Source organism: Chelmon rostratus, chromosome 7, assembly GCF_017976325.1.
Source record: "Chelmon rostratus isolate fCheRos1 chromosome 7, fCheRos1.pri, whole genome shotgun sequence".
NCBI classification, from domain to species: Eukaryota; Metazoa; Chordata; class Actinopteri; order Chaetodontiformes; family Chaetodontidae; genus Chelmon; species Chelmon rostratus.
In genome coordinates, this window is record NC_055664.1 from 3,291,326 (window position 1) to 3,319,323 (window position 27,998).

Here is a 27,998-nt window from a genome sequence, read left to right on the forward strand (position 1 = left end):
CATATCTGTGCTATTAGTGTATGTTAGCTGACAGGAGCAGGAAATATTGGCTCAGCAGTGACGGCCATTGTTTGGAATATGAACATGTGCATCATTATGATATGACTTGCTGGTACTGGCTGGCCGGTTAGGTTTTACTCAGATGAATAAATGAACAATTGTGTAGTCCTCATCGCTCAACCAAGGGTAACTTAAGGCCAAAACATTCCCTCCACTGCACCGATTCTGTGATTGTTCCTTAGAAATGGACATTTTTGGATCCTTCAAGCTATATGCCAAAATGTGACATCTGTCTGAAAACAACAATTGACAGCTCCAGGATGTTGTTTGCAAGGTCTTGGCAAATTTAAATAGATGTCAACAGAACACCTCAAAAACTATATACAACCTCTGAAACTATTCTATACCGTGTTGGATTTGGAGGTCAAGATCCAGATTTAGTCTACAAAGAGGTAGGTATAATATTCAAAACTACTGTAAGTGCACTGTTAGATCTCGAGGAGCCCAGTAACATCTTTTAATGCAGCCTGGTTTTACCTTGTCAGCTGGTGTCATTGCGGCCTAATGATTCCTACAAACTGACAAGTTTATGCATCAATGAAAAAAGTGAAAACACAGAAACATTACCGCAGCACCGAACCAAGGGCCCTGCTGTAAACCTGCTGTTCATTTCTAACCAAGCACACATGTACATGTACAGTAATGTTAGTACCGTTTGTGCTCATGTGATCAAAGCCACTCCTGCCCTCTCATTGGAGTACAGACAGCTGTTGTTGGACACAGTTTGCCCATCCACCTCCTCGACTTCTCAAACCTCCGTTTTCGCTCTGCCACACGATGGCCACACTGCCTCTTGAACTGGCCGAGAATGTTGGACGTGAACCGCTCATGTGCTGCAAAATCATCCAATATTAACATATTAGACTGTTTTATACACATAACGACTTCATAACCTAAGTGTTCTTATAGCTGTATCCACTGTACTGATCAGCATCTGCATGAGTGGTATATTTCACTTGTATTACAATTGATATGCTTACAGTGTGGCCTTTTTAGACTTGGTCAGTTTTATACCACAATACCAAAAGAACGGCTGTGAACTAGCTAAAGCACCACAAGGACATGATCCACATCTGCAAAGGGTTGGGCAAACCCTCATGTCTGTTCAGAAGTCTAAAAGCTTTCTGGAAGTGCACAGAGGCTTGATGCCCAAGATGGAGACAGAAGAGCTTCTGTGTGACGTAGGTTAATGTGTGACAGACACATTAGAGGGAATTGCGCTCTTATTGCAGTCATTGCCAGTGAGAGGAGTATCACTACCATGGGCCGACAGTGTAATGAGAAGAAGCATTAGGATGCTTTCTGCAGTGATGGCCACTACTAGTGAGAGGAGGCTAGAAGCCCTTCTAACAACATCAGCTTAACAAGCAGGCCTGACTCTCTGGTGTTTTCTCAGGCATTCATTAAGAAGACATGCTGTTTAGTGCTGGATCAAAAAGAAGCTCAGCTGCTCTGTGCATGAACTTGCTTGAACCATATAAAGTGAACTTAGTCCACGTACAGTGATACAGGGATTATACGACAGCATCCATCAAAGGCAGAGCAGTCAGGCTGGACTGAACGGTTCCCAAGGACTACAGTAAGGATGATGTTGTTGTGATTGAATGTGTCAACACCAGTTCGTTATATAATATTGCTCATTATTCGTGAAACACGAGGGCCTGTTTGACACCCATTTCCAAACATTAAAATCAGCATCCAAACAAGTGGACAATCAGGCCTCCTTACAGTGATACAGGTGGTGGTCACAACTGGCAGCTTCGTGCTCATTAAGACCTTTTATTAAAGGTACTGTAGCTGAAGTCCCAGGACAGCTGTATAAGGGGTATGTTACAGTAATTAAATCAATTTTAATTTTAATTTAAAACATCATTTTTATTATGTTCACAGCTTTGTCATCGCAGCCCTGTACGCACTAGCCTTTCATACTCTAGAAGAAGACTTAGCTTGGGAAATCTTTTGTACATTATTTTTATTTCAACCAGCCACAGTTGCTGTGTTGCTCATTTTGAAAGCAACAACCTCTCTATGAATTAGTTTTAAAAATGAATCTCTTTAGTGTTTAAATGTATTTATGATTAGATTTTCTCAAAAATCATAAACTAACACAAATTACAATGATATTGTACTTTTACTACAACATGCATTTATCTTTAAACTTGGAAAACCGCTCAGTGTTTCTGATAATTGTGTCAACTACTTTGCTGTAACATATGAGATGTGTGGATTTAATAACTGGGATACTGCTGGCTTAGGGAGAATACTGAGTTATTATTCATCACTCATCCATGTCTTTTACTGTGGTCTCACAATGCACCCCACCCCCTCACCCTTCTTTCACCATCTGCCCAAACAACAGACAGACCCCTGACCATCAGCTTACTGTGGGATAAAACCTGACCAGACTCACAAGCCTGGCACTTAACCTGCCAAGACAGCCTGCTAATTCACAGTCTGCGTGTGTGTGTGTGTGTGTGTGTGTGAGAGAGAGAGAGAGAGAGAGAGAGAGAGAGAGATGGTCCCACAGAGCAAAACACATTTTTTTCACAACACATGGCAATTAGAGGTTACAGTCTTAGCTCCAATGGAGATTTGTATTAATTGCGTGATTATGATTACAGAGGATCATCAGGCGTACTGGCTGACTGGCAGTTTGTCAGGGATAAGAAGTGGAGATAACTAATCACAGTTTAGTTGTTTGAATCTTACTCAAACACATTGTACATCTTCACATGAGGTGTACGACATTCAAGGTTTTCTTGATTTTTGTGACCTGAGCAAAACAGTCCAGCTGTATGAAAAGCTGTGGAGGAGTGAAGCATTGTCCAACAGGAGTTATCTGAAGTACTGTACTGTTATACAAAGCCAATTAACTTTGCTTAGCATAAGGAAGCAGGGGGAAATAGCTAGCCTGGCTGTTCCCAAAGTAAAAAGGAAATCGAGCCCCCTGTGAAACCAAGCTTGCAGACTTCTGCCTGCCAGGATTAAACAAACAAGATATAACATAATCAGTGAAATGTGCAGCCGCTGTTATCTCTAAACTTTGGACAGAGATGAGTTTGCTGTGTCCCTTTGCTTCCAGTAGTTATGGTAAACAGAGCTGATCACCTGCTGGCCCTGGCTTCATATTTTCTGTACAGAGTGGTATCAATCTTACTCTCAGCATAAAAGCAATAAGCGTATTTCTAAAAGTGCCTCACTATTCATTCTGTCATTTTGGCCTTGGAGCTTTTTAGCGCGGAGCGACGGTTTAGTCGAGCTTGGCGTAAAGACTGGAAGGGTGAGGAAACAGTGAGTCTGGCTCAGCACAAAGTGAAAAAATGTTCTGTACTGAAATGCAAAAACAAAAATTCAAAGTGGAGCTGTGTGCTAGAACTACTGTATTATTATTGTATTCTTGCTCACTCAGACACTTGTCATTGTAGGAAAAACAGGTATCCAAGGAGGGCTGAATGAAGGGCAACTGGACTTGCTTGTATAAACGTGAAAACATTTCACCTCTCATACTTCTTCAGTTCTAAGTGACTGATGGGGAGTCCCAGGGCTCATTGTCACGGCCATTGATCCACTTGGGTCATCGGTGTTTCTGGCTGTGGAAGAGCAGTTGTTAGAGTCGTTGGAGTCACCAGGGGTGACAGGGGTTCACCCAGATGTGAACTACTGTCGCTGGATTTGTCACATGTTTGGTACCGTCGTGCAGAGACCAAAAGCAAAAACTGCATCAAAAACTGTGCGGTCGTCAGACATGCTGCACAGAAGTGGATAAAATGTTGTGGATTATCTCCAACACGTTACTCTCCCTAAATCACACATTTCTGTAGATGTGAGGGTTTAAACAAACAATGGATACTATATAAGACAGCTTTAACTGCAGACAGAGCCAAGTTTCCCCTGTTTTATGTCTTCGTGCTAAGCTAGGACATCATATCCTGACATTCCTAGCTCCATACTTAATACTTATAATGATAAGCATATTTCCAAAACTGTGGCTTTAAATAAAGACAGAAGTTTTATGGGCACAGAGAAACTCGAACAAAGTGACAGTTCCTCTATCTAGTAATATTTATCGCTTGTCTTTTGTATTGAAAATCACAGCAGCTTGTAACGGCCCAACGCAAATCCTACCTGGTGGAAAGTCAGCTTTTTGGTCCTCCAGCTGAATCAGAGTAAAAGTACTGCAGGCTGAATCTCTTTGTCTTCCTCATTTGTCCCTTGGAAGGCAAGCAGCTTGGTGACACGGACAGCTTCCGTCTTTGTATTTAATGCATGCCACTTCACCTTGTTAGACTCTGAATAGCCGAGAATCTAGGCCAAGAGCTTCGGCTCCCATTTTTTGGCTTCCTTTGCTGGCAGGGGTTGAAAAGCTGTTGACTAATCAGCACAGATGCACTGCTGCTAATTGGGACAGAAAAGCCTCAGGGGCTCCGAAGGAAAGAAGCATTACTTTAGTCATGCAACTTTGGTCAAACAGACAGCACATGGCCTTTCTGTCTTTCTTTCTTTCTTTCTTTCTCCAAACAAATCAAACCGTTGGACTTTGCCCTTTGGTGTGCAGAAGAAGGGTGAGGTAATAACACAGCCAGCATAACATACAGTTATCAGTAACCGAGGAACTTTCACAATTCAGGAAGAATTCAGTGAGAAGCTCTAGCCATCCTTTTTAAAGCAACACCTTAGAGAAACAATGTTTTTTTTTTAGCAGTTTTGTACATTTTGACACCAGTTACAGAAAGATCTTGAATCAATGACAGAAGAGACAAATGCAGATGCTTGACAGATCTCAACCCAACTCAAAGCCCACGGTTTGGGTGGGGGCGTGCTGTTTAACTACAGGTGAGACAAAGAAATACGACCCAGGGCACTGAACCACCAACAGATCCACGAGTCTGAAAGCTTATCTGATGCCAAAAAAACTGTGCAGTGGTTTATAAAGCCATGTGACAGGTCCTTACCACTCAAGACAGTTCATAATCATTTCATCTTTCATCACAATGATTAGAAAATGGTGAAATTGATTTATGGAGTGCAATACAAAACAATCTAGCAGGATTGTGTCCTTCCTCAAATTTGAGTGGAAGCCACAGTCGACCCTCTGCAATATATGAGCTGGCTTACACTCAAGGACTTTCACTTTTAATAGTTTACGTACATTTAGCTAATAACAACTAATGGTCAACTCTTACTTATGCAAGATTTTAAACCAGGACTCTTACTTGTGATGGAGTATTTTTACTTTGTTGTATTTGTACTTTTACTTAGTAAAGGAGCTTGTTGGTTGGTCTTTCTATAGTTACTTCTATAGGGGCTACTAATAATTTACATTGTTCATATTATAGATAAACAAGTAAATTGACACAAGATTGAACCTAAATTATCCCTTTTTACATAAAAGACAGGAAGAACTAATTGAATCAGTCACAACTCCATCAAGTGAGTGAAGCAAAACTTCTCGAGGCCTTTAACAGGAAGAAGAGATGTCATTCGGATGGATAGATGGATGGTCAATCGGATACGTGGACATTATGACAAAACCAGAACAGTCATGTGAGGCCAATAAGTTTGAAGTGGTATGTTACTGTACCAATCATCACTCAAGTCCACTCACGCCACTTTGGCTTTAAATAACATTTAGCCAAGCTTACTTAACATTTCTCCAGCGGTAAAAATGTCAAAGGAAATATGATCTGTGCTAAAGCTGTTGAAACTGGTGACACTTGCAAGTAAAAGCACAGAGTGTCTCACATTTCAGCACTGGGATGTGGAGAACTTTTAACTCGATTACTGAAATGAGTCTAAGACCCTGACGAAGCAGCACGAATATGTCATACACCAACATCAGACTCCACACATATCTTCCATCTGTCATCCATTACTGTTGCTGTCTCAGAATTAATACAGTGAAGATGCTTCAATGAGTTTTGATTTGATCTGTCCTTTGAATAATATTCGCAAATTTTCATACAATATATTTAATCTTACTACCGTCAGTTTGAAATTCTCATTTTAATGCCCGTGTCCAGAGCAGGTTTTTGTGGTTTTCAAGCGTAGACAACAAATACAACATAAGTTATTTGAGTCATGTGGAGCCACTCCATTTATCCTGTGAAATATCTCAACTTCTATGAGATGGATCAACATCATTTTTGTGCACCATGTGCACCATTGTGCCACCATGTGATTGACATTTGTGTCTCTGAGACATTCATTTCCCCCTCAAAATGAACTGCAATCACTTTGCTGATTCCTTTTGTTTTGTGACCAAACACCTGCAAAACTAATGACATCTCTCAGTTCAACTAGAATGGTGAACATGGTAAACATTATGCCTGCTAACATCAGCATGCTAGCATTATAAGTGTGAGCATGTTAGCATGTTGACGCTAGCATTTAATAAGGACAGCCTCATAGAGCAGCTAGCATGGCTGTAGACTCTTACTCTTCATAGTGAACATCTGCTTATTATATCCATCTTTCGATACTTCGATCAGGTCTCCGCTGGCTGGTTGAATGGCACTGCCAATTAACTTCATCATTTCAGTAAAGTTCATGTCACCTGGCCAGGAAGCAACATTTTAACTGTCTGCAACAACAATACGCTGGATGTGATACTTGATGCTCCATCATCTTTGCTATAGTTTGAATCTGCGCAAATGTGCAAATCACTGTGATGGAAGATTTATACAATTGTTTTGCATATGTTAGAGTGTGTAGAGAGACGAGAGGTGGATGACATAATTAAAATCATTATGCAAGACGTTGCTTCGAAAACAGACGAGCTTGCCATCCGAAGGACATAAATAAAAACATGAGTCATTAGATCCTGATCTGTTCCAGATGGTGTGTGAAAGTGGCTCTTAACTCTTAACTCTCATTTAAAAGTCCAGGAGGACTCGGAGCTTTAGACACTATGTGGTTTCATTATTGAGGAATTGTACTTGCGTGTCTGAGTTACTCGTTCTAAGCCTGTGTCAGCACTGTAGTGTTGCTGCAATTGTGGTGCAACTGATTTAAAAATAAATGAGAATTTGAAGGGACATCTGATGGTTTGTACGGCTTTTGTCCTTGATGAGCAGAGCACACTGTGTGGGGATGGAACAGTTCACTCTGGCTGCAGTAAATTTCATTTAATCACAGTTTTGAAGAAAGACACATTTGTCTTACATTTATGTAGAAAGGCACTGTGCTGCATGCTCTTTGTTGGGATGCTGACTCTGCCAATAGAAACCTAGACAGAAAAACTGCAAACACTGACACAGATGCACTCAGGCCTGTAAATTACTCTCTCAATCAAAGCTACATTCTCAATAGAAAACACAAGGGGATCTTCTGCTAAGGTTAAGAAAGCTCCTTGTGCCACATTACCAGCTCCATACTCTCCAAAACACTCAGAAAACTGACTTTTATAAATCCGGAAGCTGCTTGTTATGAAATTTGTTCTGTCTGTTGTGATATTAGCAGCTAAAAGGACAGACATTTTACACTCGCGCTGTCTCGTGGTCCATAATGTAATAATATCTATTTCAGTTTCACCTCATCAAGGACATGAAGCGCAGAGAAATGTCTGAGATTTGTTTAGCTAATTAAACACAAAGACTGGAAGCAAGAAGAAGCAGAAAATAGAAACAGGAAGGTTCGGCAACAATTCATAAGTGAAACGCAGCTTCCACCTGCTTGTGTTTTTGTGCTACGCTTTGCTAAACATCTCTTACTTTATGTACAGACATCAAATGGATATACATTTTTATCACTTAGCTGCCAGTAAAACAGTAAGCTGATGTAGTTACTAAACTGTCTTTAATAAACCACACATCGGCAACACATCTAAAACCTTTGCAGGATGCACAGAGATGACACATTTACATTTCTTTTGAATAACCATCATCCCATTTTTCTACCCTTGCAGTGCACTTACTCTCACTCTGATTGGGCCAGTCTACAAACAATATGGCCAGTGCTGACATTTTTCTGTTCTATAAGTGATGTCTTACCTCAACACCTCGACCTTTGCACCTCCTCCCAGGGGAGATGGGCATTGTTGGACACCACACATTTCCTCCCATTTTGTCATGACTCCCATCCGTTCTCACACTCCAGCAGCCCCTTGAGTAAAAGTCTACTGGGAGTGCATTGTGGCAGTGGCGATTTTTGCCCTCATCCACCCCTGCAGCCCTTCAGTGGATGATGAGTTGTACCACCTTGAACGAGGGGAATCTCAGACTCAGGACAAGAAATCAGTGGTGGTGTAATGATCTGCTGTGCTGCCCACTTCAAAGTCCTGCAGTCAGCACATTGTTACTGCTCTGCTGTAAATGAGCCTCATGGGAAATATGAGTGTTGGCCAAACCATCTCAGATCAAACCACTCGATGTTGTTGCAATCAACACTTTATGACACTGTTATTTTGTGGCCTAAAGGTGTCAGTTGTTTATTGAGTGTCTAGATATTTGGGATGGATCAATACTTGTTTAAATATTTAAATAGATATAAAAATATCTAGTCATCTGATATGATGGAGGTTCCTGCTTGATCATAGCTGCAAGTTCATTTTTAGTTTTATTCTATTATTCTCTATTCAATGTAATGAATTATTTTCTACATACAAGCAGTTGAGGGTGGGCTACAGAGATCAAAACACTACTGTGAATTAATTTGGAGGAAAACACTGAGTGTTAATCAGTTTGGAGGAACAAAAACAGTATACTTTAAATATGCCAAATTTATTTTGAAATGTAAGTATCAGTGTCAGCCTTCAAAAACCCCTCATTGTTAAAATGCTAACATTCGTTCTCACTTTTCTCTGTGTCTGCTCATATCAGTTAACATGCACTTTTGAACTCTGCTGGAGATGCTGAGTGCTGGTCTCTGCTGACTGTTCACTGTGACTGAAACCAGAGCATCCACCATAATGGCATCATTGATCTCTGCCCATCTTTTCTTTGTCGCTGTCTTCAAAGCTTCCACTGCCATGAAAAATGTTTGTGAAACAGAAAAGCAGTCTTTATCTTGGTGAGAGGCTTGATCTGCCTTCCGTTACCCGCTGGGATCTGATGTGCTTTTAGCCTCACTGCCTCTGTCTTTCTCTGACCTTCAGGCTTCTGTCTACTCTATCGGACACAGCAGCTGCTTCAACAACCAATATGAATTAAAAGAGACTCAACTCATGTAATGAACGGGCATAGTTCCTTCATGGAGAGCTGTTAATCTGCTATACAGTGTATTTAACAGTCAGTTTTTTACTGTATGAAGCAGGAAAGACTTTCTGAATACATTTCAGTCTGAGCATCAAAGCTGCGGTCGACAGTTTTTTGCACCGTTAGGCAAAACTTTTCAGCATATTAATGTAATTCAAGTGGTCTGAGAGAAAACTAGACTTGTGCACTTCCACTTGGTTCTATTATCAGGCTTTAGAAAATTGAGCCCATGACTAGATTTTGGCCGATCACTGGGGATTTCAGAGTGAGGGCCTTTGGCTATTGGCTGTTCTACAAATCCCGATGCACATGGATGTCCCTTAAGATGCTGATAGCCTGGTCTTGCATAGCCAGATCTCCACACTTTGCCGGCAATGGATAAAATGAAAGTGGAAGTGAAAACATGCTCAACACAGAGATTCAGCCTCATTATGGTTGATGCAATGGCGCTCAAATCCATGAGTGGGAAGGAGGCATGATGAGTGGTGTGTGTATGTGTGGTGTACTATCATCTCATCCCGCTATTAGATGGCATCGCAGCAACACCTGAAGCCTAGGGCATCGAAGCGCTGGAGAGGAGTCCTTGAGAAAAAGAGTCTTGGAGAGGTTCACACCGTGGAGTGCGGGTCCCACAAGTCATGAGGTTGGAGAGGGCAATCAACTCCTTCTGCTGCTGAGGGCTTAATGGAGGGATACGAGGCAGCAGAAACAGAGGCGGAAGGTTTTGCATCATGTATGTTTAATTATTGCCTACTGCATCTTTACTCCGGACAGATTAGCAGAACACAAAAAGCCCTGCTGGTAGTGTTTGACTCTTATTTTGTCTCTGCTCACCTGCCATGAATTTTCTGATGTCTGTCTGTATCTGCATTGGAAGTAGAGTTGGAAGTACAGCTATGCTGCACGGTGCAGACAGTGGGAGAAATCTGGAAGTACTTGGGGCCCAGCAGGTTATTTTTGCCCCGGGGCCCTGTAGCAGGTTAATATAGGCACAACTATAACAGTTGTTTTCACTTATATAATACTGCAATAATTCCTTACACTTGCATTTTTATATGGTCCTCATGTGCTACTCCACAAAGATTACACTACTACACTGCAACAACAACTTTACTTATTGACAAATGCAGACCTTCATTAAAACACAGAATCTTATCAAGTTCACATGAGTTTTGTGGTTATGGTATTTCGGTGGTGAAAAACACCTGTGGCTAATGTCAGACATGCAAAACTGAAACTATTCTATTTTCTATCACGTGGCTACTGCCATCCAGTGCAAGTAACATGAGGCTCTTGGTGTCAAATCAAGAAAAAAATCTGATTGATCATCAAAATTACTTATCAGAGGCCATGTAAAGTCACACCAGGGAGGAAGAAAGGCTGCATTTGCCTCCTTCTTCCTATTGTGTAAGCATTTGTACTGGTAAAAGCAAGCAATATTAAAGTCACCTTTTTTAATTTATTGCATTTCTGGTGCCCAGTGGTTGTGGATGCATAACTTTGCATTCTGAATTATTACTGACGTATTTAACATATCTTGAAATGAATTCAGTTCAACTGGTCGTTGCTTTCTTGCACAACCTGAAATAAAAGTCATTTTAATGTTCTGTGCTTTTAAATCTACTGTGGTTCCGCCCTTCGCCGTGTAGGCCAATCAGCAGCTCCGACACACAGCCCTGTGAATTATGGGCTAATCGCAGCTCGTCTTTCAACACCAGCGGAGCAGTCCAGTTGTAGCAGTCTGGTTGATCTCACCTCCAGTCTCGCAGCGCAACAAGCCTGTTCACCGTGCGACTGACACGGTCTATGTGCACAGAAAATGCCCGGAAAGTGACTCCAGAGGCCGGCTGGACTGTCCGGACATAGGCATTGGATTCAGTGGAGGTTTTCTGACCGATAAACCCGAGTCTCTTGCGCCGTATCCGCAGCACTAGGTAGGTTTTTTGCGCCCTGGTGTTGTTCTAATGTCCCTCTCTTCTCCTTCCTTTTAGCTCAGGAGCTGCGGCAATTAAACGCACATTTTTGGCAGCGGCTTTTGAATAACGTCGTTTTCTTCGCCTCACCGTTCACTGCTCTTCCTTTTACATGTGGTTACATAATTGCTAGTGTTTGACATGCAAGCTATCAAGACTGAGAAAACGATGTCGGCTGATACAATCACATACAAATTAAGCCCATGTCCAGTGAATACATTCAGCCGGGGATATATGTTGACAGACCGCGCTGCTACGTGCCGCCCTCAGGGGAGCGTCGTGCTGAACTGTATGACAAATCTGCTTGATTTTCGGCAAACGTAGTTCGGTTACACACCTTGAAGATCACCGGAGACATTTTACGAATCTTAAGAGGCAACTATTCCACTCGGCAAACGACGGGGCCACCAGGCAGTACGCATTTCAGTAGAAATCAACTTAAAACATGCTCTCCGTGCTATTGTCAGTGCCCTTTTCTATCCAAAATAGACCGCTCTGGGTGCGGTAAAGAGCACTTTAAACAAAATCTAAAGTTCAGATTTGATGTACATTTCTTGCCTTATTGTTTTATATACTGATGCCGAATTAACCAGAAGACAGTAACACTGACCTTAAAAACCTTAAATTGACTTTGTATGAAATGCCTCTCTGCTGATGAACGAGACACCATTTAATTGCATTATTTTTAATAGGGTTTGGTTTGAGGTTGCGTATAACTACCAACAGATAATGGTTTGTGTTGGGGTTGTGTGTGTTAAGTGTTTGGGCCTGTGAGTGCAGCAAGGGTTGCAAAAACTGATCCTGCCTCAGTTAACCATATTGGTTTATTCAAAGCAGCCTGCACGCATAGGAAGATGAGAATATATTGGTGACATGTTGCAGGTCCACACAGAGAGAAAACAGTTATTTTCTGAGCCAGATTCTGTCAGATGTCTAACAAATCTTGCACTTTATCCTGTTGCTGACCACAGAGATGTGGTCTCCTTTAAGTACAAAAACAGAATATTCACATTATTCACTGTTGTGTTCCAGGCTGCTGAGTGAAATGATTATCACCAGTGATAGCTTCGCTGCTTCCACTGCTTATTGAAGATGTCAGACTGGCAAGAAAATATAGGAAATACTTGGCTCATGTGTCAGAGAGATTGTTTAGTGGAGTTATAAATGAAAAAGATGCAATTGCAGCCTGCAGGCTTGATGGATGTTTCTGAAAGTCTTTGAAAGCTGTAAAAACAGTTTCCAGTGACCGGCACGGGACATAGACTACCAGTGTTCTGGTAGTCAGCAGCACATCTGCTGTGTGCAGGTGGTCTCGGGGGGGAAAAAGACTCCAGTCCAGTTGAATTCAGAGAATTTCTCAGTGCTGGCCGCTCACAGTGGGTCGGCTTCCACAGCTGCAGAGCTGGATGCGTTGGACTCCGGCTCACTTATACTCTCATTTCCTTTTCTGAACAGAACACCCACTGCCGCATCACAATTATTACATTCAATCAAGCAGCTGTCCGACCGCTGAGTCCAGCCAGGATTTCGACTGCAGAGCATTGCCCATATTTATGAAGTTCCTCCAAAGAGCGCTTGCTGCTCAAGGACATTCACCAAATGTCCCAGAATAGTAGTGCTGATGGCTGGAGATGTCAGCAGATCTCATGCACAGCTTGTTTTCGCTGTGAAAGCTTGATTTGTTGACTGATTGTGAGCGAGGACAGAGCCTTCAGTTGTGCTTATGTAGCTGTCTGTGGACACACAGTTAACAGCTGACATAACACAATGTTTTGGCTTCTTTACTGCCTTCTATAGTGTTCGCATTTTTTGCGACTTTAAGCTACGAAGCACTACAATAGCAGTATTAAAATCACACTGATGGGAAACAAGAAAACACTGGTATTCATGAGTGTGCTCAGGAACAGTCGAGCTCTGAGCCAACAAGTTTGGTGACCACCCACACATTGGTCAGGTTTCCCTGGTGACTTGCTGTATCTCAGTGGGAAATGAATTAATCTATTATTCTGTGTCTTGTAGAGTGGATGTAAAAGTGCCTGCAAGGAAAGCCTGAAGTTTGAGCTGTCTAATTGCAGACTGATTTATATCCAAATAACCAAATGTATGCAATTGCTAATGAACAGAAAAGCAACAAGCTGTCAGCAGTAATTACCCTGAAAAAAGACAGAAAAGGTGATAGATCATCTGTATTTAAATCATTATTTTCCTGTTGAAGCACTAAACAAGACTTGGCTATTGGTTATTTCACTCCAATCATGCAGCAGGCTGATTTCCTGTGCAAGGTGAAGTGTTGCAGGGCTCAACACTAACTTTTGAGAGTGGTTGCCAAGCGTCATGTTTTGGCTGCCAAAACTGAAAATATTGTTGCCATTTTTAGTTTATTTTGAGTAATTACGATCCCGTGCAGCTATCTGTCAGCTTAATGATGGCAATGTGACATGAAAGAGTGTTTAAAAGCGTCAATGCAGTAACTGAACAAAGTTCTCTGTAGTTTGTGATTTACGTGATGCTGTGCAGAATGTGAATCTCAAGTGTTGTGAGATAATGTGTCTAAAACATACATACACATATACACTTACACACAGACACACATAGATAGATAAACAGTATAGTATGTTGTCAACTTGAAGCCTCCAGTGCAGTGAGAATGGACTTTTCAGTAAATTAGGAGACATCAGCTGTGAAGTAGGTATACTTTTGAAATGAGTCAAATCATATTTGCCTGATCACAGAATTTTTTTAGTGGGGGAGAAGAAGTAAGTCTCATTGTAAGGATTTTAATAAGATAATAGAACTATTTTGTGGAAAAATCATAGAAACATTATTCGTCAAAGTAATGTTTTGTATACACATCTTAAAACATGTCTGGAGGGGATCTTTAAGATCAACTTGCATTTTGTATATAGTTTGTAAGTGTTGTATTTTTTACTGCATGTAAACTGATTTAATTTTGTTCATAATTTTGAAAATAAGTGAAGATTTAATTCCATATAAAGTACATAAGTACAACAAACACTAAAGTTATGCACTTAAGCGCTGCACATTCATTCAATGAGTGATGACCAACACAAATTTAGCTCCAATCTCATATACAGTAAACATTTTCTTCTTCTCTTTCTTTACCTGACATAAATTAGCTTAACTTAGTATCAGAACAGTCACCCAACTTTACGTTAGCTTAAAATAAGGCTAACTTATTGTCATAAGAAGCCAATGAAATATTCAAGTTATAATCAGGGTGGAATAAGAGGGAAAATGTATCAATACTACTCAAAAAAGGTTTTCACTTCACTAACTGTGGATGAGGAACAGCAGCTCTCGTTCTGTGACTGCTGCTGTGAGGCTCCAGAAAAGGCCGGAGCACACGACCATTAAATAATGAGGCCTTTTATTAAGTGTTATCTGCTCACACACCACAGCTGTGGGCCATGATGTGATTTTTTTTGCATTCTGAACAAAGGAATCTTTTAGATTCTGGTTTTTAGTCGTTAAACTGCTTCCTATGTTTGTTTTTGTAAATCACTAATAAGAGAACATGATGTATACTGTGTGATCCGATTTGTTGGAAGTACTGTGGACTTAAAACATGCAAACCATTAGTATGGTGCTGGAAGACCAAAATACAAACTCTCCAGAGTCTCCAGAGCAACACTCCTACACTGACAGCCCAGATTGTCTCACTGCCTTACAAATTGTATTCGTACACACACAGCGCACACACACACACACACACACACACACTCACAGTCTAGTCACAGGCAGGGCAGATTTACTCCCCCGTGTTTCTCAGCCAGTCACTTTACTGATTAGTGATGTGTCATTCACTGTTTATAACCCCTGCATTGTGGTAGTGAGTATACATCTGCTGGGTTGTCGGCTGCACTGCAAAGATGAAGTTGATTTACCTGAGTGATGCTTAATTGCTTTAACAGGGGATATTGAAATTGATTGTGCTAAATGCACTGAGCCACTAGCACATTCAGATGCATGCAGGCAGGACTGCTATGGTCTGACGAGTGACTGCTTCCTGTGTGAACTGCATGTGTCCTCCAGCAAGGCATGGGCTCTCATTGTGAGTTTATTAAACGTGAGTAGTTTTCGTGAAAGTTTACCGAATTCATGATCGAGGAAGCTGGGTGGTTGCAAGCTTTTAAGGTCAAAAGGAAATCAAGCAGATTGCTGTAGTCTGCTGTGCCTTCACATTCGCTGGGATCTGCCATCAGCATTGATCTACATGTGGGTGACAAAGGAAAGGACAAACCAACAGGAAGTGTCTTAGTAAGGTGTTGTTCCATCAAGAGCCTTCAGAAGGCCTTTAAAGATTCCCTAAGATGGCAAAACTCTGCTGGAGGGATGAACATAGTTCTTCCAAAAGACAGTCCCACATTTAGTGTATTGATTATGATGGTGAAGAGTCCTGATCAAAAACCTCTCTGACATGTTCAGTCGGGTTGAAGTCTGGTGACTTTGAAGGCAGTAGCACATAATCAACATCATTTTCATCAATACTGGTTAGCATGCGTTGGTTCTGTTTCTCCTTTCATTTGTTCAGGTAATTCATTGAATGTGTCGCCCCTCTAATGCCTGTAGCTACCACATGAATCCTCACATGGTGATTTGGCCCCCGCATCGCCGACAGCTTCCCATAGTGCAGTATGTTATGTCCTTCAGTGAGCCCACTCATTATTGTGTAGTCTGTAGCAGGGACCCACAAATAGTTGGGAGATGATGATGATGATGAGTCAGTGATTGTACTGTGACATGCCTGGTTAATATAATTAAGGTGATGAGTCATATCAGCCAACATAGTTTATACTTGGCAGTGTTTGCTTTATCTGCTAGCTGCATTATGCAGCATGTTTACATGCACATTATAAACACAGTGCCCATTAGAGCTAGACCAGTATAGCGGCTGATAGCTTATTGCAGGTATATCATAGGCTGACCATTATGTAACATTAAATTGCAGTACAGAAATGCTAAAATGATCTGCGGTTTTATAGAAGCAGTTTGTTGTCGACAGAGCCCTGATAAGTTGATTTTTACATATTAAATCTGCCTCAGAAATGGGCTGTACTTCCTGTACATAGTTTATTTTGCTGGCAGCAAAATCCTCAGCCAGTGTGTGAATTCTTTGCTGTTTTGATGCTTAATGTGACCACAGGGTCAGCAACCACAAATCCACAGCTGGTGGAAATCCTGAATAACCAGTTCAATTTAATAGCTGGATTAAAGCTTTCCCATAGTTCACAAGGTCACTTTTCACAGGGCTGGACTGTGAGTCTGTGTCCACAAAGCTGTCATTGGAGGTGTCTGTTCTCTTTCATACCTGGATGTATTTTGAGTATAATCCTGATATTTTCATCTTCAAATCTGTCTCCTCACAGGAAGTTAGATCAGCCAGTCAAGTTGTTTGATGTGTGGGGCCTCACAATGCGTTACTGAGGTCTGGAAGGTGTGTGTCAGCTGCTCCTTGAGCCTCTGTCACCCATGGTTACCCATAATAACTTTCTCTGTGTAGAGCTACAGAGATGTTTATTGTATGTGCAAGTCCTGGGTTTTCCTTGGGCCTTTTTTGAGACAATGGTAACAAAGGTTGGAGAACTGGCCCAGCTAAGACCCTCTTGTCAGAAGCAGGACATGAAACTATGCAGCTCGTAGTTGAAAGGACAGAATTTGCAAAAACCAGGCTGATAATCCACTGCTGTTCCTTTTCAAGTGGAACAGCCTGTAATGTGAGATCACAGCTGATGTGATGTGAGGATGATTCATCACATTTTTAGTTTTTATTTGGATCATTTGCAACCTGCTATATAACGGGATGTCTACATCAGAGGTCAGAACAGGGAAGTTAGTTCAGTGTCCTGAACAAGGTAACCTAATGCTGTTAGCAAATCAAAACAAGGCAGCCACTCCCTGAGTTATTCAACCACTGAAACTTCATCCCGTCTTCATCTTTTCTTGTGAATTCATGGGTGTGTGTGTGTTTGTGATCCTTTATGTGGAAAAAGGGGCGCAGGCATAACATTACATTCAAAACACCTCATAAATTTGATTCAGATTTTGAGTTTGATGCAATTCAAATAAGACAAGTATTTTTCCGTTGTGAGATGCCAAGTTAAACAAAGATTTAAGGAGATGAGTCTTGCCTGGGGCTGCTTTTTACTGTCGGAGGAAATGTCAGATTTTCTCAGCTTTAATTGCACACCATCCACTGTGAACACACAGACCAGGTCCCTGCAGGTCATAAACAGCGTGACAGGTGCATAAGCAAATAAAATCCCCTGGGAACCCAAGGTTGGCTCAAGGTTTGTACAAATAATGGGGGAGGGGGACGACGGGTTTATTTGCTCTGTAATCCCTGCAGATAATGTCTGGATGAGGAGGAACATTGGCCATGTATTAGAAGATGAAAGACACACCGCTGGATTTGTTTGCACACACTGCTTCATAACTTAACTCCAAATGGAGTGAGTCTCTCTGGCCTGGGGAGAGAGACATCTCTTGTCCCTGTCATACAGTCTAGCGGGAGGTTGATTAGGTTTGCTCATAGCATGTGATTTATGACAGAGCCTGAGGGGCAGAGGTTGTGGACAGGGTAATGGCCACCGTCCCGCTGATTGATCCTGCAGGAATGTGCCAGATCACAGATCTGATTGGAAACTTAATAAAGGCTGGATGATATGTCAGTAAGAGGATGACAGTTGGAGACCAGGGCTGCACAAACATGGCCGCTGTGATGAACTCTGTTTCTCTGTAGCAGTCATTTAGCTTCCTGTTATTATTCCACATTAGTGGTACCTTACAATTTCGGTCATTAGCAGTGGTGACGCTCTTTATGTTGTGAGTTTTTAAATGTACAGAAACTGAATCATAAATATTGCATTTTGCTGGCAGACGCGTGCTAAGATAAAACCAGGAAAAGAGCTGCAACAACGAGTTAATTAATCCATAAGCAGATAAACGGTAAATCAGTAACTCTTTTGATAAAAGGCAAACATTTGCTGTGTGAGGATTTGCTGCTTTCCAGACACAATTTCACGGTGTACATTTGTAGGGTTATTTATTATTACCACAATTATCTAATGTGTCCCAGAATCAATGCAAAATTACAAGAGCGTAATGAGAAGATATAATCTGGAACATTTACCACAGCTTCACCTGAGCCTTCATGTCCACCAGCATTAACACAGTTCACAGCTGCTGACAGGGAAAATATCATCTTTAAAAAAAGGTTAGTGTCTTTCTACAACTTCACTTAATTGACAGTAAATCATTGCAACAATGCTTTTAAAAAAATGCATTTCCTTCCTTCCTTTCTTCCTGCCTCTCTGGCATCATGTACTGTATCGTCAAATAGTTTAGATTTCACTGTGTGCTGCATATGGCTGTTTGCTTAAAGTGCTTGTTTTATATAGTTAATGAGAGCGGGACACTTAAGATATAATTTACTGTCAAACTGGATGAACGTTTTTAGAGAATTAGTGTTGGAACGCTTGTGCAGGAACCATTCCCTCAATCATTCTCCAGCTGCAGCTTCTCCACTGTGAGGATCTGCACTTTCTCTCTGTTTTATATCATTGTGAACTGAACTTTTTGGGTTTCAGACAAAACAAGGCATTTGAAGTGTCATAAATATCAGAAAACAACAGGACTAAAAAAATAGAAGAAAGGAAAAAATGAAAAGGATGCTGAAAATGCATGCATCATACAGTACACTTGGTTTATTTTGAATTTACTGAGTGTACGTGAGAGATGAGAGAGGCAACAACTGGCTGTTCTGCTCCTGAAAGTGTTTGACAGACTGCTCAGAGCAGCTGACTTTCCCTGCCTGTGACGGATGGAGTGATCATCCATCCACTAATCAATGGAATGTTTAATTGACGACGCCTTCTAACCTGGCTGCCATTCCTATCACACAGTTCATTTCAGAGCAGAAGTTAGAAACTTTGCTGCTGTTATTTTCTTCCCCTGTCAGGATCACAGAGCTCTCTCACCAGGGCTTCACGAGGTGCAAAGTCGCCCCTGTTATTAAGTGTTGATGTGGTTCGGTTTCACCGTTGCTCCATGGAGAGCAGCCTCAGCCTCCGCTGTTTCCCCTAACAGATCAATGGGAAGAAATATCCTGCGAGCAGGATACAATATCAGTAACAGGAGAGAAGAGCCTCACTTAATTTAACACAAACACATTTCAGCCCCGGTGCAAAGGTGTAACACGACACTGCTCTGAATCTCAACCGCAGTTTATCAGTCGGGCATTCACAACGCGTCTCCTCTGATGGGACTCCACTTCAAACCTTTAGGTCCTTTTCCATTTCTTTCTCCCCTGATTGGACAGGTACCGTATACCACGGGTGTGCCTAGCATGGGTGACTAAACGGGCCTAGTCTGGTGTTAGAGAGCCAAAAAAGCCTGGGAGCTCTATAAATAGTGATGAGGCAAGTTTTATGACCAGTCCAGCTTTTTTCTGATCATGTCATACATTGACAGGTGAGCTACCACAGCTTCCATTAAACAAAACTTCAGGCTACTAACTAAATAACTAGCCTCAAAGTAAGGTTTTGAAAAATTGTCTTTTTGGTATGGGTACAGAAACTTGTGTATCCACACCAGTATCAAATGAGAGGATAAGCAGCTGTACATTTCAGTGATCACTCCCTCAGAATCAAAGAGTAACGGCTCTATTTTGCGGCAGTTTTATAAACGGAGAAATCCTCTGAAGAGGCAGAAATAGAAGTCGAGGTTGAGCAGGGAATACACGTAATACAAAGTCACATGATGGTCCCGGTTTGACTGTGATGAATGAGGTCTTTTCAAGGTTGTGGACAGCACATCACATGGTTGAGACAGTAACAAGTCAGAGCGATCATGTTTATATCAGACTGTTCTGACCTTATCACTCACATCGGGTATGTTCTGTATGTTCTAAATTAAAACATTTGTTTTCAGATTCTTTGTGTGAAGCATGAAGGGCTGCGACTCACAATTGATTGTACAGTCAGGCGCTGCTGAATGTCAAATCACTGCCCTTGATGCCTTGAGCCTAATATTTCAGCAGATTAACAGTAGAAATGTTCATACTAATTATTGAACAGAACAGCATTTGCTGTCAATGTGTGGTGCAGAGGCTATAATAAACCTGCTGAATTATTTAAAGGAATTATGAAATCCAGCATTAGGTTAAAAAAAGAAATGAGAGTAGCCAAATCATGATAAAGGAAGGCAGAACATAGTTAAAGAAGGTAGGAAAATGTTTGCATTAATACTATATGGACATATATTTCAGTCTTTTTATTGCAGTTATTTGTTGTTTAAGACTGAATCAGTCAGACTCATTAAATCTTTCATCATCTTTCATTCAAACTGTGTTTTTATGTGAAGCAGACAGGTTACTCACTGTATAAGAGGAATGCTGTATAGTGTGCTTCATCCTCACTGGCCTGAGATGATACCTGTGACTCATCTGTTGATGTCGTTCTCGCCTTCCCGCTCTTTGTTTTCTCACTTTTACCTCTATCTCACTCACCATCTTTCACTCATCTGCGTCGCTTCCGTTATTTAGGATTCTGTGCCATTTTTAAGTTGCTTGTCTTGCATCTTTCCGTGCAGCTTTGCTAAGGTCGTCGTTGAAAGCATGATATTAAATCTGCGTGAGACATACCTGCAGTGCACCCAACCTTCCAGACTGATATCTAACTGCCAAGGTGAATCAGAAGGTGGACTTCCCCTTTAAGAGCAGTTGCAGTAGCCTTGGGGAAACAGCAGTCCCCTCTTGTACTGCCACTAATAAACTAAAGGTGTTGGCAGCCTGGCATGTTTTCTGACTTCCCCCCTCCCTGTAACACTGAATCACCAAGGAGAAGACACAGAGACGTGAGATAGCGTGGGTGGGCTGAAAAGAAAGACAACGCCCAAAGACAGGAAAAAGAAGAAATAAGCATTGTCAGATGCTGCACTACAAGACCTTTGCAACACCATTTACACATTTTCTACATTCCTTGAAGAATTTATCTGCAGCTTAGTCTTGCCTGAGCTCCCGCTCACTGGGAGGCTAATGCAAGGAATTAGCCGTAATGTTTTGTAGTGAAAAGCCCCTCACTTGTGTAACTACCAGTTAAGAGTCGAGGGTGTTTGCTTAAAAGCAACAACAGCCACTTGGCTCATTAGGCACAAGTTACCCACTGAGAAGAAGTTGGCAACATGGTGTCAGAGGGGAAACAGATGGTGGAGTGATTCATGGCCGACCCAGGTCTGACCCAACCTGGCTAAACGGATTCTAATACAGCCCATAATATATGAACCTTATATCAGTTAGTTGGACTCATGTTGTCGAGCGCACTCCGACTAAATGATTCCTGTACATGACCTATTTTATTGCCAGCTAAGTAGCCACACTTAAAGCCTAGCTCCTGTCTTTGTGCTACTAGCTTACAATGTTTAAACAGTAAACACATATACTTTGTCATATTAGAAAACGTGGACTTATTTTTCACTTCTAACCCATGATATGGAAAAAAATAATGTCCACATGCAGGGACAGAGTTCAATAGCAAAAACAAAACTGTGATGTTGGGTGAGTTCAATACCAAACGAGGGAACGGGGGAATGTACGTTACACCTTGAATGCAGCATGCGGCACAGCGTGCTTATGAAAACAGAGTTCAGACTTCTTCAAAGTTTCCGAAGAAGACTGTTCGCTGTTTGTTCGTAACAAATGTTCCAAGCGAGTTCCACGAGGAGGGAGAAATAGCACAAGCTTTAATACTTCAAACCTGGTCAGCCACCTGAAACATAACCACCGTTTTGACAGAGTTTGGAAAGCGGAAAGAGGACGGCCGGCCTGCTAAAGTAGCTAACATTAGCAAGCCAGCCGCAAAGAGGCCACCGGGACTGACACACGTCGGCGAGGCTTTCGAAAAGTCCAAGAAATTTGCCAAAGATGACCCACGGGCTAAGGTTATTGAAGATTTAATCATGGACATGATGGCGCTTGCCTTACTATGGACTGCCCTTTTTTTCAGTGTGTTTACATAGATGAGTCTAAGTAAGGGATCATGTATCTTTCTTCAGAATGACATAGAAGCCCGACGCGAAGCGGTGGGGTTTATTTCTCCATAGGAACCTGCTCACTATACGTTATCCCGCTTAGAACACGGCTTACTACTAAAGCATTCAATGGTGTGACGTAAAATAGTGATTAAAACACATTTTATTGATTTAAAATGAGCCTACTCGTCTGTCGCATCTCTCACTGCGCAGCGGCTCTGAAAGTAAACACGTACGTTGCGTAGCAACCGCCTCTCACTGTGCGCCGCTGTTTTTGGTTTTGTTTGTGGTATTGATGTCATGATGTTAGGTATATGTGTGTGTTATCGGTTATTGGTATCGGTCTTTAGGAGCTGAAAGTTATCGGTTATCGGTATCGGTTTTAAAAAACAGTTATCGTGCATCCCTATTACATTCTATTCATTTGGCTATTTTCAACGAATGTCCAACATAGAATTACATGGCCTGTTTCTCCAGGTGATCAGACATAATGTGCTGTATGTGCTCTGGACTTATATAACAACGTAAATATAACAGGAGAAATGACAATGAAAATCCCTTAAATATGGATTGAATTTAACCACCAAGTATTCAGTGATTATCCAAGCATCGTTTGGGTGGGAAAAACCTGTTGTATGGCATTTAGATGATGGAATTCTCATATTGGCTAACCAATAGCTTTGTGATATTTACTAAATCCTCTTCTTGAATTTCTGTGGTAGCATCACCATCCAGACCTGCAATCTTCAGATATTTTGAGAATCAGTCAGCAATGGCTTCATCATTTCTATCTATAATGCTCCTGCCTTCAAGCTCTGTGTTTCAGCCAGTGTGGATTGTGGACTCAGTGGCTGGGCACAGATGGGAACTGTTGATTTCTGCCTTCGTCAGCAGTTGACGGTGCCAAACGTGTCCTCTGAAGAACATTTCTAAACATAGCTGTATGTGATGACCTTGGAATCTTCATGCATTTCAGCCTTTCAGATACTCTCAGGACATTAAATGCCACTCAGCAGTTATGTATTTATGTTAAGATAATTAAAACTTCATGACTTAGAACAAAGCAGATGAAGGTGCGTCATTCTGTTGTGCTCTGATCAGACCAAGATGCATCCAAGTCCCTCAGATGCCGTGAAGGGGGGGGGGTCCGCTGCACTGGGTTCATTGCTCTGCTGTGATGAACTGCAGCCTGTCACACACTGATGTCAGAGTCCCTGCTGTGGCAGAACAATGCTGACGGAGCCGTTAGCCATCATGCTCATGATGATGTGAAATGTGTGACAGCAGAGCAAATAAGGTGACTGGATTTCCTTGTTATGATCATATAAGTGAAACTGTGCCCCGTTAGTCTCTGTGTGCATTTGTTTAGGAGCAGTGAGCAGCCAATCCAAGGCCCAGATGTATATTCCCCCATAGAATAAATACCATAGGGTTTTTATAAAAGCGCTCCAGACGCATACATCAGACTGATCCTTTTCCTGTAGTGCCACCATGAGGTTGAATTCAATTTGAATTTTCAAGATGAGGACTTGTAATGATGTCCCCATTCCTCTTTTCTCTCTGCCGTGACAGAGGGACTCCTTCCCCTGCCTGTCGTCTTTAGCCTCTATCATGCTTTCTGGTAAATTACTGGGATAACTTTTCAGACACTGCTAGTGATTTTTACTATTCATACATGCAGCTACATTCAGGAACATGTTCGTCTTGCACCTTTTCACACATGCTGTGGCAGTGCCAGTATAGACTAGGCAAGAGGCAGTCCAGCAGATGTTTGGATGCCAGCTGCCATATAACTGAAAAGAAGAAGAAGATGGGGCAAGGCTGTATGTATGTATGTGGCAGAAGACGTCTGTTATTGGGATTTTAACTAATTCATTATCATAACTAAGGTGTTTTAGAAAAGACCTTTAAAATCTGTGCTGTACTGTGCATTTAGAGACTAGAAACTGCATGTCCGCCCTCAGAACCCTGCTTATCAGCAGGAGTGACGAGTTAATTTAAAATCCTTAATTACCCGTCTGCCCTCTCTTTTCCATGGACACCTTGCAGCACCAAAGCTGCTACCCAAACCTCTGCTGTGCACTCCATGAGTAACTAGTTAACATTGTGCAAATGCATTTGGATTGTGATATTAAAGATACAATTTTAATGGTAAATGGAACATAATGCTGTAATATTTGTTTTGTTGTGTTCTTTCAGTAACACTGATACTTCTGTGAGTATGTTTTTGGACTTTTATTGAACATTACTCGCCAGCATTAGCAGTAGGTTAGCTTAGCTAGAACTGTATTTGCTTGGATACATGCTTTGTTAATGGAAAATCACACGTTGCTTCGATTACACCACAATATTGTCGCACCAAGCACAAACATACAGAAGAAAATTTTCACTGTCTTACAGTGATGGAGCTCCACACTCTCTTGCTGCAGCCTGGTGAATGCACCACCTATCGGCAATCTCGAGCAAACACGACTGGCATATCAACCTTTTTTTTTTATGTCTTGCCTCATACAGGCTGTGATTAGTTGGTTGAAGAAAAGTGGCATTGACGAGAGTATCAACATTAGGAAAATTGAATGTTTCAACCAAAGACACCCAACATAGCTAAGTAGCCAGCCAACCAAACCAAAACCTTGCTTCTCTCACCCTTACTGGCTCTTGTCTTATTGCTTAAACTGCAAAACCTTGACAAACAGTCAAACTGGTACAGTTGGGCTCAACAGGCTCCTTTCAACTCTCGAGTCTCTTTTCAACCATCCTCTGGGGATTCTGCCCAGTAACTCCTACACAATAACATTAACGTTATTGATCGTCTGCTGTAACGGTGTTACCAAGGATGGGGCGCTTGCAGCATTATACATTATCCATTACCGTTAGTTATCTATGTTGCTAACTGTTTGGCTAGTGAGCTAAAGTTGCTTGGTAACATGAGCCTTCGATAGTTGGAGATGTCAAGTGTAACTCCATGCACAGTCAGGGTCAGGAACACTAATCTCAGACCTGCTGTTTTCCTACAGTGAATTCATGTTTTAACTGATGTCGCTGGTGAGTTTTCCAACCTTTATATCAGTGTTTTCATTAAAATTGGCTACTCTAAAAGACATTCCCTGATGCTTAGGCTAGGTGGGGGATTGGCCTCTGGTACACTGGTGGAAACCCTGCATGCTCACATGTAGAAAGCCAGTTAGAAACTGGGTTATGAGGATATTTGGAAATCAGGTTTCTCTAATCGACTGACTGTTTACTTGGCCGGGTACTGATGTGTCCTTGGTGTGTTTTATCTGTGATTATTCAATTGAATCTCTCGATTCATAGCGACTGTCCTGTGAGTTACAGGGCCCCTTATCTCTAGAGAAGGACAGGGGTGGGGTCAGTGTCTCAGTCTTACGTGGTGGGAGATGAGTTCTATCAATGTTGCTGCACCTCACACTGGTTGCTGAAGGTCAAAGGTAATAAGGTAGAGGAGTGGCTTGCTATTCCCCCCACACTCTTTCCAGTGTTTTTAATCCTGGTCAGGTTAAGTGAAGCACGGCCGTGCACTGGCCCTCCGATGCTTGCTCTTGTCCTTCACCCCCTCTCCTCTTAGCCAGGCCATTTGTTCAGGAAGGTGACTGTGGCTGCCATGCCAGCACAGAGAAAACCCTCCAACAAATGAGCTGTACTAAGCCTGCAGCTACTACTGTGTGTGTGTGTGTGTGTGTGTGTGTGTGTGTGTGTGTGTGTGTGTGTGTGTGTGTGTGTGTTTGCGTGCGTGTGTGCGTGCGTGTGTGAGAATTGAATTCTTTCAGCTTAATGTTGATAAAATCAAAGACAGAGTTCATTTATTTTTTCTGGGTGACAACTCTATTGTCATGATTGTGTTTGAAGCAAATCTCTGTCAGCTTCAGCTTTGTGATTCAAGGCTCTCTGCAGAGAAAAATTGCACAGTAATTTTGGCTTGAGATCAAAAGGCCTGTCAAGTAAATAGATGTGGTGATCACTCTTCCTGACAGATCTCTCCTCTGTAGGTTTGTCCTGGTGCCTGACATCTGCCACATGATTATTTTAAAATCTGGCACATGAAATGTTTACCTTTGCGTAGGTTATGTTGTACCTTTGCTCAGCTACTGTCTCCCTGGGGCCTCATTCCAGAAAAAAATCCTATTTGCCTTTCCCATCTTATCATACGTTTCAAAGATAGAAACAATCCTGTTTTCCTTCACTAACTCATGGCTGTCATATCCTTTCTCAAATCTTGAATCTTAAGAAATGCTAACTAGAACTCACTCATTCGGCACTCATCCTGTCTTGCCTGTATCTGTGTTTAAAATGCACATGAGACTGCCTGTATTCTTTATAAGAATGTAACGTCAAAGCGTCTTTCACTTCACTCCTTGTGCGTAGTGCATAGTTGATGCTCTGTATGTTCTAGGAAATGTAAATCATCATCATGCGGTTTGAGTAGCCTTTCAATCATAGCATTTCTTTATCCATGTTCTTCTCCATCTTCCTTGTCATTGCCATACAGGCCTAATAACAGTGATGCTGCCATTTTTGGCAGTAGTTGTAAATTAGGACAGGGTCTTTGTCTTCTTTACAAAGCCAAAAATCTTAAATGTCATCCTGAACTGAGATAAAATAGGAATTCAGACTCATAATCACAACTAACTGTGCCTTTTGTGTTTTGTGCCACGATCCAGGCCTCATGGAGCTGGGGACTCGACGCCTGCTGTGCACAAGGGAGCTCGATCCATGCCCGGTTCCCAGCAAACAACCATAAAGGGTGGGAACCTTAATTATCCTCCAGTTCCATTTTCCCATCCCTCCCCTTAAATTGCCCCTGTGGTGATTGTGTGTTCTCCCCTCTGTGGCCTGCAACATGATTGGCAAGCTGAAGCAGAACTTGCTGGTGGCCTGTTTGGTCATCAGCTCGGTCACAGTCTTCTATCTGGGCCGCCATGCTATGGAGTGCCACCACCGCATCGAGGAGCGCAGCCAGCCGGGCGGCATCCTGCCTCTGTCAGCGCTGGGAGGCAGCATGCGGACCACCTTACGGACAGGCCAAAATCTCAGCACGCCTTTTGTTTACAACAAAGACATGCCACTCATCTTCATCGGTGGAGTGCCCCGCAGTGGGACCACACTGATGAGAGCCATGCTGGACGCCCACCCCGAGGTGCGCTGTGGCGAAGAAACCCGCGTCATCCCTCGTATCCTGGCCATGAAGCAGATGTGGAGCCGATCTGGTCGGGAGAAGATGCGCCTGGATGAGGCCGGTGTGACAGATGAGGTGCTGGACGCCGCCATGCAGGCCTTCTTGCTGGAAATCATCGTCAAACATGGAGAGCCTGCCAACTTTCTCTGCAACAAGGACCCTTTTGCACTGAAATCGCTTTCCTACCTGGCCAAGATCTTTCCCCGTGCCAAGTTTGTACTTATGATTCGTGATGGCAGGGCTTCAGTCCACTCCATGATCTCACGGAAGGTGACCATTGCCGGCTTTGACCTGGGCAGCTACAGGGACTGCCTGACCAAGTGGAATCGGGCGATAGAGACCATGTACACTCAGTGCCTGGAGGCGGCGGACAAATGCCTACCTGTGCACTATGAACAATTGGTGCTTCATCCAGAGAAATGGATGAGGACACTGCTGAAATTCCTTGACGTTCCTTGGAATGATGCCGTCCTGCACCATGAGGAGCTCATTGGGAAAGCTGGAGGAGTGTCTCTTTCCAAGTAAGTAATGCTT

The 27,998-nt window shown here is 42.2% G+C and overlaps 1 protein-coding gene across 2 annotated transcripts in view; it reads left to right on the plus strand.

Moving 5' to 3' along the window:
* Nucleotides 1-10,996: 10,996 nt before the first annotated feature.
* tpst1 (tyrosylprotein sulfotransferase 1) overlaps nt 10,997-27,998 on the plus strand; it is a 46,253-nt gene continuing 29,251 nt past the window's right edge. For both annotated transcript variants that reach the window (XM_041940908.1, XM_041940909.1), the window contains exons 1-2: nt 10,997-11,185; nt 26,950-27,985. In XM_041940908.1, the coding sequence (XP_041796842.1) occupies nt 27,129-27,985 (857 nt within the window). In that variant the 5' untranslated portion in view covers nt 10,997-11,185; nt 26,950-27,128. The remainder of the gene's footprint in view (nt 11,186-26,949; nt 27,986-27,998) is intronic.